Here is a 17,042-nt window from a genome sequence, read left to right as displayed (position 1 = left end):
GTCAAATTAAGCTTCAATCAGTTGCACAATGACAAAAAACATAGTCTGCAATGTTCTCCTAAGGGTGTCTGTGAATGCTGGAAAGCCCTTGTGGGCCACCTCTGGTAGAAGTGTCATGTTCACCCTGTGGCTGGAAACCTAACATGCAGAACACACCGCTCCGGTCGCAAAAATAGATTTGCACATACATGTTATTAAATCATTGCACCCAACACTGTCCGCGCGAGCCAACGAGTGTCTACGTTGCCAAGCGCTAAAATAGAAGTCAGTTCTGCAAAGTCCTGCATCTCCCATCTCCTCATTGGTTTATAGAAGCAGATACCCACGTTCCATCTCCTCATTGGTTATACCCACGTGGGTGATTGAAAGATGAACTGGGGTCGGTCAGTCAGTTGTGGTAATACACCTTATTATGAAAGTTAGATGCCATACGCCATATAAAGTCCAAAGAAGAAAAAGCCTGGAAGGAGGAGAGATGACTAGAAACGATTCGGTTGACTGTTTTATGTGTGGATTAATTGTCGGAGTAGAGGACCTTGTGCATTTCAGGTAAAATAACAACTCAACGTTTATATCCCAGGACAAATTAACCAACAACAGCAAGCTAGCTAAATAGCTAGCAACTGCAACTGCAATCTAGCTAGCTAAATAGCTAGCAACTGCAATCTAGCTAGCTAAATTGCCATAAATGTTTAATGCTTTTCGACCTGTCCCCAAATTAATATAATTGGTTCAGAGTTTGTTTTGATATTTCAACCTGCGTGTTGTGATCGCATTTGGTGTGGGTGGACAAAATCAATTTGCGGACGTACAGTTTGGGCATGGTGTAAGTGTGGATCATGTACAGTTGAAGTCATGCACAAAGTAGATGTCCTAACCGACTTGCCAAAACTATAGTTTGATAACAAGAAATTTGTGGAGTGGTTGAAAAACAAGGTTTAATGACTCCAACCTAAGTGTATGTCTACTTCCGACGTCAACTGTAAATGTGGTTGGAGTTGGAGGCGTCCTTCCGTAAGGCCCCATATTTATGCCTGGAGTACAGCTCCAGATTAGAGTAGTGTAACTCCGCTCAGCCCCTTTGTCAGTCTTATAGAGCTTCATATCAGCCAGTATAGTCCCATTGTTGCAGCTGCCATTCCCACCACCGTGGGGAGTCTCTGCTCCAAGGAGTGTGTCCATGCTGAGAACTGGGGATGTCTAATTACAACCTGCATCAATAGGTGCAATAGAGAGGGGGACATGTCATCATGCTCGGAATCAGAGAGGAGGCAACCAGGAAACAGGGACACACAGTCCCACAGGCAGGCACCAGGAGTGATTGCTGTCTGTCACATTTCTGTTTCTATCACGGAGAGGGATTTACAGAGAGAGGAGGAGACATACAGAGAGCGGAGGTGACATACAGAGGGATAGAGACTGAGAGTGGAGGAGGAGAGGGATTTACAGAGAGAGGAGGAGACATACAGAGAGCGGAGGTGACATACAGAGGGATAGAGACTGAGAGTGGATGAGGAGAGGGATTTACAGAGAGAGGAGGAGACATACAGAGAGCGGAGGTGACATACAGAGGGATAGAGACTGAGAGATGAGGAGGAGAGGGATTTACAGAGAGCGGAGGTGACATACAGAGGGATAGAGACTGAGAGAGGAGGAGGAGAGGGATTTACAGAGAGAGGAGGAGACACACAGAGGGATAGAGACAGAGTGGATGAGGAGAGGGATTTACAGAGAGAGGAGGAGACATACAGAGGGATAGAGACTGAGAGTGGAGGAGGAGAGGGATTTACAGAGAGAGGAGGAGACACACAGAGGGATAGAGACTGAGAGTGGATGAGGAGAGGGATTTACAGAGAGAGGAGGAGACATACAGAGGGATAGAGACTGAGAGTGGAGGAGGAGAGGGATTTACAGAGAGAGGAGGAGACATACAGAGGGATAGAGACTGAGTGGAGGAGGAGAGGGATTTACAGAGAGAGGAGGAGACATACAGAGGGATAGAGACTGAGAGTGGAGGAGGAGAGGGATTTACAGAGAGAGGAGGAGACATACAGAGGGATAGAGACTGAGTGGAGGAGGAGAGGGATTTACAGAGAGAGGAGGAGACATACAGAGGGATAGAGACTGAGAGTGGATGAGGAGAGGGATTTACAGAGAGGGGAGGAGACATACAGAGGGATAGAGACTGAGAGTGGAGGAGGAGAGGGATTTACAGAGAGGAGGAGACATACAGAGAGAGGAGGAGACACACAGAGGGATAGAGACTGAGAGTGGAGGAGGAGAGGGATTTACAGAGAGAGGAGGAGACATACAGAGGGATAGAGACTGAGTGGAGGAGGAGAGGGATTTACAGAGAGGAGGAGACATACAGAGGGATAGAGACTGAGTGGAGGAGGAGAGGGATTTACAGAGAGAGGAGGAGACACACAGAGGGATAGAGACTGAGTGGAGGAGGAGAGGGATTTACAGAGAGAGGAGGAGACACACAGAGGGATAGAGACTGAGAGTGGAGAAGGAGAGGGATTTAGAAAGAGAGGAGGAGACATACAGAGGGATAGAGACTGAGAGTGGAGGAGGAGAGGGATTTACAGAGAGAGGAGGAGACATACAGAGAGAGGAGGAGACATATAGAGAGATAGAGACTGAGAGTGGAGGAGGAGAGGGATTTACAGAGAGGAGGAGACACACAGAGGGATAGAGACTGAGAGTGGAGGAGGAGAGGGATTTACAGAGAGAGGAGGAGACACAGAGGGATAGAGACTGAGTGGAGGAGGAGAGGGATTTACAGAGAGAGGAGGTGACACACAGGGATAGAGACTGAGAGTGGAGGAGGAGAGGGATTTACAGAGAGAGGAGGAGACATACAGAGGGATAGAGACTGAGAGTGGAGGAGGAGAGGGATTTACAGAGAGAGGAGGAGACATACAGAGAGAGGAGGAGACATATAGAGAGATAGAGACTGAGAGTGGATGAGGAGAGGGATTTACAGAGAGAGGAGGAGACATACAGAGGGATAGAGACTGAGAGTGGAGGAGGAGAGGGATTTACAGAGAGAGGAGGAGACATACAGAGGGATAGAGACTGAGAGTGGAGGAGGAGAGGGATTTACAGAGAGGAGGAGACATACAGAGGGATAGAGACTGAGTGGAGGAGGAGAGGGATTTACAGAGAGAGGAGGAGACACACAGAGTGATAGAGACTGAGAGTGGAGGAGGAGAGGGATTTACAGAGAGAGGAGGAGACACACAGAGGGATAGAGACTGAGAGTGGAGGAGGAGAGGGATTTACAGAGAGAGGAGGAGACATACAGAGGGATAGAGACTGAGAGTGGATGAGGAGAGGGATTTACAGAGAGAGGAGGAGACACAGAGGGATAGAGACTGAGAGTGGAGGAGGAGAGGGATTTACAGAGAGAGGAGGAGACATACAGAGAGAGGAGGAGACACACAGAGGGATAGAGACTGAGAGTGGATGAATAGAGGGATTTACAGAGAGAGGAGGAGACATACAGAGGGATAGAGACTGAGAGTGGAGGAGGAGAGGGATTTACAGAGAGGAGGAGACATACAGAGGGATAGAGACTGAGTGGAGGAGGAGAGGGATTTACAGAGAGAGGAGGATACACACAGAGGGATAGAGACTGAGTGGAGGAGGAGAGGGATTTACAGAGAGAGGAGGTGACACACAGGGATAGAGACTGAGAGTGGAGGAGGAGAGGGATTTACAGAGAGAGGAGGAGACATACAGAGGGATAGAGACTGAGTGGAGGAGGAGAGGGATTTACAGAGAGGAGGAGACATACAGAGGGATAGAGACTGAGTGGAGGAGGAGAGGGATTTACAGAGAGAGGAGGAGACACACAGAGGGATAGAGACTGAATGGAGGAGGAGAGGGATTTACAGAGAGAGGAGGAGACATACAGAGGGATAGAGACTGAGAGTGGAGGAGGAGAGGGATTTACAGAGAGAGGAGGAGACATACAGAGGGATAGAGACTGAGAGTGGAGGAGGAGAGGGATTTACAGAGAGAGGAGGAGACATACAGAGGGATAGAGACTGAGAGTGGATGAGGAGAGGGATTTACAGAGAGAGGAGGAGACACAGAGGGATAGAGACTGAGAGTGGAGGAGGAGAGGGATTTACAGAGAGAGGAGGAGACATACAGAGAGAGGAGGAGACACACAGAGGGATAGAGACTGAGAGTGGATGAATAGAGGGATTTACAGAGAGAGGAGGAGACATACAGAGGGATAGAGACTGAGAGTGGAGGAGGAGAGGGATTTACAGAGAGGAGGAGACATACAGAGGGATAGAGACTGAGTGGAGGAGGAGAGGGATTTACAGAGAGAGGAGGATACACACAGAGGGATAGAGACTGAGTGGAGGAGGAGAGGGATTTACAGAGAGAGGAGGTGACACACAGGGATAGAGACTGAGAGTGGAGGAGGAGAGGGATTTACAGAGAGAGGAGGAGACATACAGAGGGATAGAGACTGAGTGGAGGAGGAGAGGGATTTACAGAGAGGAGGAGACATACAGAGGGATAGAGACTGAGTGGAGGAGGAGAGGGATTTACAGAGAGAGGAGGAGACACACAGAGGGATAGAGACTGAATGGAGGAGGAGAGGGATTTACAGAGAGAGGAGGAGACATACAGAGGGATAGAGACTGAGAGTGGAGGAGGAGAGGGATTTACAGAGAGAGGAGGAGACATACAGAGGGATAGAGACTGAGAGTGGATGAGGAGAGGGATTTACAGAGAGAGGAGGAGACACAGAGGGATAGAGACTGAGAGTGGATGAGGAGAGGGATTTACAGAGAGAGGAGGAGACATACAGAGGGATAGAGACTGAGTGGAGGAGGAGAGGGATTTACAGAGAGAGGAGGAGACATACAGAGGGATAGAGACTGAGAGAGGAGGAGGAGAGGGATTTACAGAGAGGAGGAGACATACAGAGGGATAGAGACTGAGTGGAGGAGGAGACACACAGAGGGATAGAGACTGAGTGGAGGAGGAGAGGGATTTACAGAGAGAGGAGGAGACACACAGAGGGATAGAGACTGAGAGTGGAGGAGGAGAGGGATTTACAGAGAGAGGAGGAGACACACAGAGGGATAGAGACTGAGTGGAGGAGGAGAGGGATTTACAGAGAGAGGAGGTGACACACAGGGATAGAGACTGAGAGTGGAGGAGGAGAGGGATTTACAGAGAGAGGAGGAGACATACAGAGGGATAGAGACTGAGTGGAGGAGGAGAGGGATTTACAGAGAGGAGGAGACATACAGAGGGATAGAGACTGAGTGGAGGAGGAGAGGGATTTACAGAGAGAGGAGGAGACACACAGAGGGATAGAGACTGAATGGAGGAGGAGAGGGATTTACAGAGAGAGGAGGAGACATACAGAGGGATAGAGACTGAGAGTGGAGGAGGAGAGGGATTTACAGAGAGAGGAGGAGACATACAGAGAGAGGAGGAGACATATAGAGAGATAGAGACTGAGAGTGGATGAGGAGAGGGATTTACAGAGAGAGGAGGAGACATACAGAGGGATAGAGACTGAGTGGAGGAGGAGAGGGATTTACAGAGAGAGGAGGAGACATACAGAGGGATAGAGACTGAGAGAGGAGGAGGAGAGGGATTTACAGAGAGGAGGAGACATACAGAGGGATAGAGACTGAGTGGAGGAGGAGACACACAGAGGGATAGAGACTGAGTGGAGGAGGAGAGGGATTTACAGAGAGAGGAGGAGACACACAGAGGGATAGAGACTGAGAGTGGAGGAGGAGAGGGATTTACAGAGAGAGGAGGAGACACACAGAGGGATAGAGACTGAGTGGAGGAGGAGAGGGATTTACAGAGAGAGGAGGAGACACACAGAGGGATAGAGACTGAGAGTGGAGGAGGAGAGGGATTTACAGAGAGAGGAGGAGACACACAGAGGGATAGAGACTGAGTGGAGGAGGAGAGGGATTTACAGAGAGAGGAGGAGACACACAGAGGGATAGAGACTGAGAGTGGAGGAGGAGAGGGATTTACAGAGAGAGGAGGAGACATACAGAGGGATAGAGACTGAGAGTGGAGGAGGAGAGGGATTTACAGAGAGGAGGAGACATACAGAGGGATAGAGACTGAGTGGAGGAGGAGACACACAGAGGGATAGAGACTGAGTGGAGGAGGAGAGGGATTTACAGAGAGAGGAGGAGACACACAGAGGGATAGAGACTGAGTGGAGGAGGAGAGGGATTTACAGAGAGGAGGAGACATACAGAGGGATAGAGACTGAGAGTGGAGGAGGAGAGGGATTTACAGAGAGAGGAGGAGACATACAGAGGGATAGAGACTGAGAGTGGAGGAGGAGAGGGATTTACAGAGAGGGGAGGAGACATACAGAGGGATAGAGACTGAGAGTGGAGGAGGAGAGGGATTTACAGAGAGAGGAGGAGACATACAGAGGGATAGAGACTGAGAGTGGATGAGGAGAGGGATTTACAGAGAGAGGAGGAGACACAGAGGGATAGAGACTGAGAGTGGAGGAGGAGAGGGATTTACAGAGAGAGGAGGAGACATACAGAGAGAGGAGGAGACACACAGAGGGATAGAGACTGAGAGTGGATGAGGAGAGGGATTTACAGAGAGAGGAGGAGGAGACATACAGAGGGATAGAGACTGAGAGTGGAGGAGGAGAGGGATTTACAGAGAGAGGAGGAGACACACAGAGGGATAGAGACTGAGAGTGGAGGAGGAGAGGGATTTACGGAGAGAGGAGGAGACACACAGAGGGATAGAGACTGAGAGTGGAGGAGGAGAGGGAGAAAGAGGAGCGGGTAATAGCATTTCGCTACACTCGCATTAACATCTGCTAACAATGCTAACCATGTGTATGTGACAAATACAATTTGATTTGATTTGATGTGAGGAAGTCACTAAGTCGCAGCATAATGTGGCGTGGCAGCTCTGCTCTTGGCCACTGATCCATTCTCTGGTCTCTCTGGTCTCGCTCTCTCCGGCTGTGGAGACATGCTCTGGTCTCTCTGGTCTCGCTCTCTCCGGCTGTGGAGACATGCTCTGCAAGTATGGACTCTTCCTTTCTCAAGACTCACTGCAAATTCAGCTGACATGTTGCTACTGCTGGTGAGGACTTTTCTCTAAGCTCTCTTCTTTCTCTCCTCTCTCCTCTCTCTCTCTTCTGTTGCTCTCTCTCTGTATCTATCTCTCAAAGGAGCACTGGGCTTTAGACCTCTAAATTGCAAATGGTATTTGACTTATTGGGTTAATGATGAGGGGCAATGAGTGGTGAACCAAGTGGATCATCAATTACCCACAATGTACTGGCCATTATCTGACTGGCCGCCACACTGCGCATTCCACAGTGGTGTCATCTCTTATCCCTCTCTCCCCCCATTCCTCTCATCCATCCATCCCCCAGTTAACCTGTCCCTCAGTGGAGGAATAATGATAGCCTGCTGAAAGGTCAGCACGCTCTAATTGAGTTGTTAATCTATGGTTGGCAAGGTGATGACATTTCCAGCGTTGTCCCTGTGTCACCAGGGCCATCCCTATAGCAGGCCAGAGACACGTACACAGGAGGAGGAGGCGAGAAGTGACTACTGACTGACTGGCTGACAAGGCTGCTCTACTTCTGGCCTGCTTTTAGGATGTATGGCTGAGCAGCTTGTCAACAAGGCCATGCGTTTGGTGTGTGTACATCATTGTCCCTTAGCACAATTGTCACATATTTGGATCAAAGTAGCACCTCATTGAGTTGTTTAAAGCTTATTGGGTAAATGTTTCCTTTCCTTTCTCCTTTTGTGATCAGGTTTCTCTGCTCTGTCTCTCTGACTGTTTTGCCATAAGTGATTAGTCTGTTTGGAGATTTTGCTAATAGTTACACTATATTTCTCATGTTTTCCAGAAAATTCTGCAACTTCTACCAGAAAAAATCTACAGTCGATGGCAGTTCCACAGTATAGGTATGTACCACTTCATCAGCTCTTTCTAAGTTTGTACTTACAGTACTTTAGTCTGCTTGAATAGGCCTACACTGCTAAGGTTTGCATTCTTCTGCATGGGTACAGTAGTCAAAAGCCTGTTCTCTCCCCTCCTGCTGCTACAACCACCAAAATAAACCACGGAAGCACAGATTATCAGCACAACCACGCTTAAACGGCTCGTGTAAGAAGAAAATAATTAGGAGTGTAAGGAGAAGTAAATAAAAAATGCAAATGAGATTCTAATTTGAAATGCAAATTGGTAATTGAATTATGCTTTGTTCGGTTTCATCCTCGTGAGCAGGAGGATCCTCGCAACCAGCAATAACCTCAATTATAATCTTCTGTTTGTCAGTCGTTTCGCAGCTAAAGCGGTGAGACAGTCACCCCTGGGGCTTATTACTCCAAATATGCAGGCTCACCCCCCCTCGGCAGTCCCCAAACACGCATCCTGCTCCCCGGTCCACAAATCACTAGCTAAAACCTGTCTCCCCTTCCCTCCCCTGCTGCTTGCTGCACACATCATAATTCAGCTGATGCTATTCTGTGGGATGGTCTCCTGGGTTGTGTACGTGTTTGAATAGAATGCTTGAATGGTGAAACGGCACCACTGGTTTCCCCAGGCGCCATTGTTCGTGTTTTTGTTTTCCTGACTAAGCGAAGGTGAGCAGTGTGGTAAAAACAAAAAACATATTCTGATGTTCTATCGCGCGTGCAATGACGTCTGAGGAAAAACATTTATTCGTTGTTTCAATTTTTTTTTAGAATCCAGCCACCCAAGTCATAGACTGTTCTCTCTGCTGCCACACGGCCAGCGGTACCGATGCACCAGGTCCGGAACCAACAGGACCCTGAACAGTTTCTACCCCAAGCCATAAGACTGATAAAAGACTGATAGTCTGCATTTTATCCTGTTGCCTATTCACTTTTTCCTACCTCGTACCCCTGCACATAGACTCAGTACTGGTACCCTGTGTATGTAGCTGAGTTATCATTACTCACTGTGTGTTTATTATTACGTGTTTTACTGTTAATTCTCGATTTTCTTTCTCTCAGCATTGTTGGGAAGGACCCGTATGTAAGCATTTCACTGTTAGTCTACATCTGTTTACAAAGCATGTGAAAAATAAAATTTGATTTGATTTAAATATTCCAAATGGACCTGGCAGTTTCACCTAGATTCCAGCTTTAAGGAGTCACCTCTCACCTAGACAACTGCCTACTATTGACCCTACTACCCAAAGTGGGTAGATGACAATGCTTATAATTAGAGAGGAGGACCGGGAGCTGTGGCACTCCTACAGACAGATCCAGTAAGACAGGAAGACAGGCCCCAGTGGTTTCAGTGATCCCTCCACTAGTGAAACAAGCATTTACACAAATCAAAATCAAAAATCAAATCAAATGTATTTATATAGCCCTTCGTACATCAGCTGATATCTCAAAGTGCTGTACAGAAACCCAGCCTAAAACCCCAAACAGCAAGTAATGCAGGTGTAGAAGCACACAGACCATTACCTGGTGGAAAATTGATCTCGATCCATCTTCCTCTCTTTCTCTCTCTCTCTCTCTCTCTCTCTCTCTCTCTCCTTCTCTCTCTCTCTCTCTCTCTCTCTCTCTCCTTCTCTCTCTCTCTCTCTCTCTCTCTCTCTCTCTCTCTCTCTCTCCTTCCCTCTCTCCTTCCCTCTCTCTCTCTCTCTCTCTCCTTCCTTCTCTCTCTCTCTCTCCTTCCCTCTCTCTCTCTCTCTCTCCTTCCCTCTCTCTCTCTCTCTCTCTCTCTCTCTCTCTCTCTCTCCTCTCTCTCTCTCTCCTTCCCTCTCATTTCCATTCTCTTGGCAATTTGTTCTTTCTTCGTTTAGCCAACACAGGGAGCGTCATTGATTTAACCTGATGAGTGGCGAACCAGGCATTTAGCAATCAGAGTATTGTCTCATTTGATTACCACAGACCTGATTGGCTTCATAAATGCACACCAGGCAATTGATGTTCATTTTCATCAGGGGAATGAGCAGCCTTTCCTCCCTGACTGGTTTATCACCACCCCCAAGGTCAATATGTATTGATGGAATAGACAGACTTTCTTCTCTCTGTGTTAACTATAGCTCAAATCTAATTGTATTTGTCACCAGCTTCATAAACAACAGGTGTAGACCAACAGTGAAATGCTTACTTTACCAACAATGCAGAGTTAAAGATTAAAATAAATAAATAATAGAAATAGTGACACGAGGAATACATACACAGTGAAAAAGGAATAACAATAACGAGTCAAAATAATATACAGGAAGTATCAGTACTGAGTCATTGTGCAGGGTACTAGGTAATAACATGGCTATATACAGGAAGTACCAGTACTGAGTCATTGTGTAGGGTACTAGGTAATAACATTGCTATATACAGGAAGTATCAGTACTGAGTCATTGTTCGGGGTACTAGGTAATAACATGACTATATACAGGAACTACCAGTACTGAGTCATTGTGCAGGGTACTAGGTAATAACATGGCTATATACAGGAAGTATCAGTACTGAGTTGTTGTGCAGGGGACTAGGTAATAACATGGCTATATACAGGAAGTATCAGTACTGAGTCGTTGTGCAGGGGACTAGGTAATAACATGGCTATATACAGGAACTACCAGTACTGAGTTGTTTGTGCAGGGTACTAGGTAATAACATGGCTATATACAGGAAGTATCAGTACTGAGTCATTGTGCAGGGGACTAGGTAATAACATGGCTATATACAGGAAGTATCAGTACTGAGTCATTGTTCGGGGTACTAGGTAATAACATGGCTATATACAGGAAGTATCAGTACTGAGTTGTTGTGCAGGGGACTAGGTAATAACATGGCTATATACAGGAACTACCAGTACTGAGTCGTTGTGCAGGGGACTAGGTAATAACATGGCTATATACAGGAAGTATCAGTACTGAGTCATTGTGCAGGGTACTAGGTAATAACATGGCTATATACAGGAAGTATCAGTACTGAGTCGTTGTGCAGGGTACTAGGTAATAACATGGCTATATACAGGAAGTACCAGTACTGAGTCATTGTGCAGGGTACTAGGTAATAACATGGCTATATACAGGAAGTATCAGTACTGAGTTGTTGTGCAGGGGACTAGGTAATAACATGGCTATATACAGAAAGTATCAGTACTGAGTCGTTGTGCAGGGGACTAGGTAATAACATGGCTATATACAGGAAGTATCAGTACTGAGTCATTGTTCGGGGTACTAGGTAATAACATGGCTATATACAGGAAGTACCAGTACTGAGTCATTGTGCAGGGTACTAGGTAATAACATGGCTATATACAGGAAGTATCAGTACTGAGTTGTTGTGCAGGGGACTAGGTAATAACATGGCTATATACAGGAACTACCAGTACTGAGTCGTTGTGCAGGGGACTAGGTAATAACATGGCTATATACAGGAAGTATCATTACTGAGTCATTGTGCAGGGGACTAGGTAATAACATGGCTATATACAGGAAGTATCAGTACTGAGTCGTTGTGCAGGGTACTAGGTAATAACATGGCTATATACAGGAAGTATCAGTACTGAGTCGTTGTGCAGGGTACTAGGTAATAACATGGCTATATACAGGAAGTATCAGTACTGAGTCATTGTGCAGAGTACTAGGTAATAACATGGCTATATAGAGGGGGTATCAGTACTGAGTCCTTGTGCAGGGTACTAGGTAATAACATGACTATATACAGGAAGTACCAGTACTGAGTCATTGTTCAGGGTACTAGGTAATAACATGGCTATATACAGAAAGTATCAGTACTGAGTCGTTGTGCAGGGTACTAGGTAATAACATGACTATATACAGGAAGTACCAGTACTGAGTCATTGTGCAGGGTACTAGGTAATAACATGGCTATATACAGGAACTACCAGTACTGAGTTGTTGTGCAGGGTACTAGGTAATAACATGGCTATATACAGAAAGTATCAGTACTGATTCATTGTGCAGGGTACTAGATAATACCATGGCTATATACAGGAACTACCAGTACTGAGTTGTTGTGCAGGGTACTAGGTAATAACATGGCTATATATAGAAAGTATCAGTACTGAGTAATTGTGCAGGGTACTAGGTAATAACATGGCTATATACAGAAAGTATCAGTACTGAGTTGTTGTGCAGGGTACTAGGTAATAACATGGCTATATATAGAAAGTATCAGTACTGAGTCATTGTGCAGGGTACTAGGTAATAACATGGCTATATACAGAAAGTATCAGTACTGAGTCATTGTGCAGGGTACTAGGTAATAACATGGCTATATACAGAAAATATCAGTACTGAGTCATTGTGCAGGGTACTAAGTAATAACATGGCTATATAGATGGGGTATCAGTACTGAGTCATTGTTCAGGGTACTAGGTAATAACATGGCTATATACAGGAAGTATCAGTACTGAGTTGTTGTGTAGGGTACTAGGTAATAACATGGCTATATACAGGAAGTATCAGTACTGAGTCATTGTGCAGGGGACTAGGTAATAACATGGCTATATACAGGAAGTATCAGTACTGAGTCGTTGTGCAGGGTACTAGGTAATAACATGGCTATATACAGGAACTACCAGTACTTAGTTGTTGTGCAGGGTACTAGGTAATAACATGGCTAAATACAGAAAGTATCAGTACTGAGTCATTGTGCAGTGTACAGGTAATAACATGGCTATACACAGGAAGTATCCGTACTGAGTCATTGTGCAGGGTACTAGGTAATAACATGGCTATATACAGGAAGTATCAGTACTGAGTCATTGTGCAGGGTACTAAGTAATAACATGGCTATATAGATGGGGTATCAGTACCGAGTCATTGTGCAGGATACTAGGTATTAACATGGCTATATCCAGAAAGTATCAGTACTGAGTCATTGTGCAGGGTACTAGGTAATAACATGGCTATATACAGGAAGTATCAGTACTGAGTCGTTGTGCAGGGTACTAGGTAATTGGGGTGGTAGAAGCTGTTCAGGGTCCTGTTGGTTCCAGACTTGGTGCATCGGTACCGCTTGTCATGCTGTAGCAGAGAGAACAGTCTGGCTGGAATCTTTGACCATTTTGGGGGCCTTCTTCTAACACAGCCTCGGGGCTCTACAGTGCGACCATTTTACTCGCATATGCTCCTAAATATTTTGCTGTGCGAACTCGCATTTTGATTAGGAACACCAGTGCGCCAAGAAAAAAAACAATAATTGCTGCAATTTCACTGTACTGCAGCCCCTGAGTACCGTGGAGAGTACACTGAGCGCAGATTCATGACCGTGCACCATTGCTACAAAGAAATATATTTAATTGAGCTCCTAAATTTCTTTGTGTGCAACTTAGGCGCACACGTGCTCCTTGAAAAACAAAAAGGTCAGCGTAGAGCCCTGCGCTGGTATAGAGGTCCTGGATGCCAATGACGCACTGGGCCGTACTCACCACCCTCTGTAGCGCCTTGCGGTTGGATGCCAAGCAGTTGCCATACCAAGAGGTGATGTAGCCAGTCAAGATGCTCTCAATGCTGTAGCTGTAGGACTTTATGAGGATCTGAGGGCCCATGACAAATCTTTTCAGTGTCCTGGAGGGTGGGGGGATGGCGTTGTCGTGCATTCTTCATGACTGAGTTGGTGTGTGTCTGGACCATGATAGAGCCTTAGTGACGTGGACACAGAGGAACTCTAATCTCTCGACCCGCTCCACTACAGCCCCATCGATGTATATGTTCAATGTGCAGAGCAATGTCTAGCATTGGAAGATATATCTGTTCTGTGGTGTCAGGATTGTTCTGTTTTTCAAACTCGCACGCTTTCCATTTCAGGTTCTATTCTGAAAAAGCTTTTGCACACTGGAAACTCATTCAAGGTAAGAATTGTTGTTTTCTCACACAAACCCTTACATTTTTCGCCAACACGACTGTGAAGGACACGGAGCAGTCTGATCAAATCAAATCACATTTATTTATATAGCCCTTCGTACATCAGCTGATATCTCAAAGTGCTGTACAGAAACCCAGCCTAAAACCCCAAACAGCAAGCAATGCAGTTGTAGAAGCACGGTGGCTAGGAAAAACTCCCTAGAAAGGCCAATACCTAGGAAGAAACCTAGAGAGGAACCAGGCTATGAGGGGTGGCCAGTCCTCTTCTGGGTGTGCCAGGTGGAGATTATAACAGAACCTGGCCAAGATGTTCAAATGTTCATAAATGACCAGCATGGTCAAATAAGAATAATGAAGCAAGTCAGCACCTCAGGAGTAAACGTAATTTGGCTTTTCATAGCCGATCATTAAGAGTATCTCTACAACTCCTGCTGTCTCTATAGAGTTGAAAACAGCAGGTCTGGGACAGGTAGCACGTCCGGTGAACAGGTCAGGATTCCATAGCCACAGGCAGAACAGTTGATACTGGAGCAGCAGCACGGCCAGGTGGACTGGGGACAGCAAGTAGTCATCATGCCAGGTAGTCCTGAGGCATGGTCCTAGGGCTCAGGTCCTCCGAGAGGAAGAGAGAATTAGAGAGAGCATACTTAAATTCACACAGGACACCGGATAAGACAGGAGAAATACTCCAGATATAACAAACTGACCCTAGACTCCGACACATAAACTACTGCAGCATAAATACTGGAGGCTGAGACAAGAGGGGTCAGGAGACACTGTGGGACAGGGCCAAACAGGAAGGATATAACCCCACCCACTTTGCCAAAGCACAGCTCCCACACCACTAGAGCGATATCTTCAACCACCAACTTACTATCCTGAGACAAAGCCGAGTATAGCCCACAAAGATCTCCGCCACAACCCAAGGGGGGGCGCCAACCCAGACAGGAAGATCACGTCAGTGACTCAACCCACTCAAGTGATGCACCCCTCCTAGGGACGGCATGAAAGAGCACCAGTAAGCCAGTGACTCAGCCCCTGTAATAGGGTTAGAGGCAGAGAATCCCAGTGGAGAGAGGGGAACCGGCCAGGCAGAGACAGCAAGGGCGGTTCGTTGCTCCAGAGCCTTTCCGTTCACCTTCACACTCCTTGGCCAGACTACACTCAATCATATGACCCACTGAAGAGATGAGTCTTCAGTAAAAACTTAAAGGTTGAGACCGGGTTTGCGTCTCTCACATGGGTAGGCAGACCATTCCATAAAAATTGAGCTCTTTAGGAGAAAGCCCTGCCTCCAGCTGTTTGCTTAGAAATTCTAGGGACAATTAGGAGGCTGGCGTCTTGTGACCGTAGCGTACGTGTAGGTATGTACGGCAGGACCAAATCAGAAGATAGGTAGGAGCAAGCCCATGTAATGCTTTGTAGGTTAGCAGTAAAACCTTGAAATCAGCCCTTGCCTTAACAGGAAGTCAGTGTAGGGAGGCTAGCACTGGAGTAATATGATCAAATTTTTTGATTCTAGTCAGGATTCTAGCAGCCGTATTTAGCACTAACTGAAGTATATTTAGTGCTTTATCCGGGTAGCCGGAAAGTAGAGCATTGCAGTAGTCTAACCTAGAAGTGACAAAAGCATGGATTAATTTTTCTGCATCATTTTTGGACAGAAAGTTTCTGATTTTTGCAATGTTACGTAGATGGAAAAAAGCTGTCCTTGAAACAGTCTTGATATGTTCGTCAAAAGAGAGGTCAGGGTCCAGAGTAACACCAAGGTCCTTAAATTTTATTGAGATGACTGTACAACCATCAAGATTAATTGTCAGATTCAACAGAAGATATCTTTGTTTTTTGGAACCTAGAACAAGCATCTCTGTTTTGTCCGAGTTTAAAAGTAGAAAGTTTGCGGCCATCCACTTCCTTATGTCTGAAACACAGGCTTCTAGCGAGGGCAATTTTGGGGTTTCACCATGTTTCAGGACCATGATCCTGTTCTGTGTATAGTAACATGTCCCCTGTCCTCCTGCTTGCAGATCAGATGTGAGGGAATTCGTCTGTTCCTGCTCTGGCTGCAGGCCCTGCAGAATAACTGTGCAGAGGAACAGTTCCTCATCTTCGCCTGCCTGGTGCCAGGCTTCCCTGCCGTGCCCTCCACCAGAGGACCCTGCACCCTGGATACCATCATCTACAACCCTTTCTCCAACCCTTCCGATGGTGAGACCCCTCAACGTCACACAAACACTCAAACCTCCTTAGAGCCCCCCCGCCCCCCTCCATATTCTGGTCCCCTGCCGCTACAGCTGAATGTGTCCCAGCTTGTTTTCAAGTCCTATTTCAGTACTAACTGGAAGTTGTGGCAAATTGAGCTGGTACTGTTGACTGTAATTGTCTGGGTCCTGGGGAATTACACTGATTGTTTCATGAAGTAGGCTGCTGGGGTGAGATGAAGGTTGTCCTCACTCCTCAGAAAGTTTAGAACTGTTTTGTTATTAGTAATATAGTGTTCATCAGTGTGTGTCTCTCTCGCTCTCTCTCTCTCCCTCTCTCTCTCGCTCTCTCTCTCTTGCTCTCTCTTTCCCTCTTGCTCTCTCCTCCCTCTCTTTCTCTCTCGCTCTCTCTCTTGCTCTCTCTTTCCCTCTTGCTCTCCCTCCCTCCCTCTCTCTCTCGCTCTCTCTCTCTTGCTCTCTCTTTCCCTCTTGCTCTCCCTCCCTCTCTCTCTCTCTTGCTCTCTCTTTCCCCTTGCTCTCCCTCCCCTCTCTCTCTCCTTGCTCTCTCTTCCCTCTTGCTCTCCCCCTCTCTCTCCTCATTGCTCTTCTCTCTTTCCCCTTGCTCTCCCTCCTCTCTCTCTCTCTTGCTCTCTCTTTCCTCTTGCTCTCCCCCTCCTTTTTCCCTCTTGCTCTCCCTTCCCTCTTGCTCTCCTCTCTCTCCTCCTTGCTCTCTCTTTCCCTCTTGCTCTCCCTCCCCTCTCTCTCTCTCGTTGCTCTTCTCTTTCCCATCTTGCTCTCCCTCCCTTCTCTTCTCTCTTGCTCTCTCTTTCCCTCTTGCTACTCCCCCCCTCATCTCTCTCTCTCTTGCTCTCTCTTCCTCTTGCTCTCCCCTCCCTCTCTCTCTCTCTTGCTCTCCTCTCTCCTCTCTTGCTCTCACTCCTCTTTCTCTCTCT

General features: G+C 46.8%; 1 protein-coding gene across 6 annotated transcripts in view; it reads left to right on the top strand.

The window, feature by feature from the left end:
* Positions 1-17,042, top strand: part of LOC109893775 (ral GTPase-activating protein subunit alpha-2-like) — a 204,267-nt gene that overhangs the window by 66,632 nt on the left and 120,593 nt on the right. For all 6 annotated transcript variants that reach the window (XR_004210648.1, XM_031829051.1, XM_031829054.1 and 3 more), the window contains exons 4-6: positions 7,913-7,970; positions 13,832-13,875; positions 15,916-16,096. Coding sequence is in view for 5 of the 6 variants with exons in the window: in XM_031829051.1 (XP_031684911.1) it covers positions 7,913-7,970; positions 13,832-13,875; positions 15,916-16,096 (283 nt within the window). In the remaining variant the exon portion in view is untranslated. The remainder of the gene's footprint in view (positions 1-7,912; positions 7,971-13,831; positions 13,876-15,915; positions 16,097-17,042) is intronic.

The sequence above is a fragment of the Oncorhynchus kisutch genome, linkage group LG7 (genome assembly GCF_002021735.2).
Source record: "Oncorhynchus kisutch isolate 150728-3 linkage group LG7, Okis_V2, whole genome shotgun sequence".
In the NCBI taxonomy this organism is placed as follows: Eukaryota; Metazoa; Chordata; class Actinopteri; order Salmoniformes; family Salmonidae; genus Oncorhynchus; species Oncorhynchus kisutch.
This window is presented reverse-complemented; position numbering and strand designations above follow the sequence as displayed.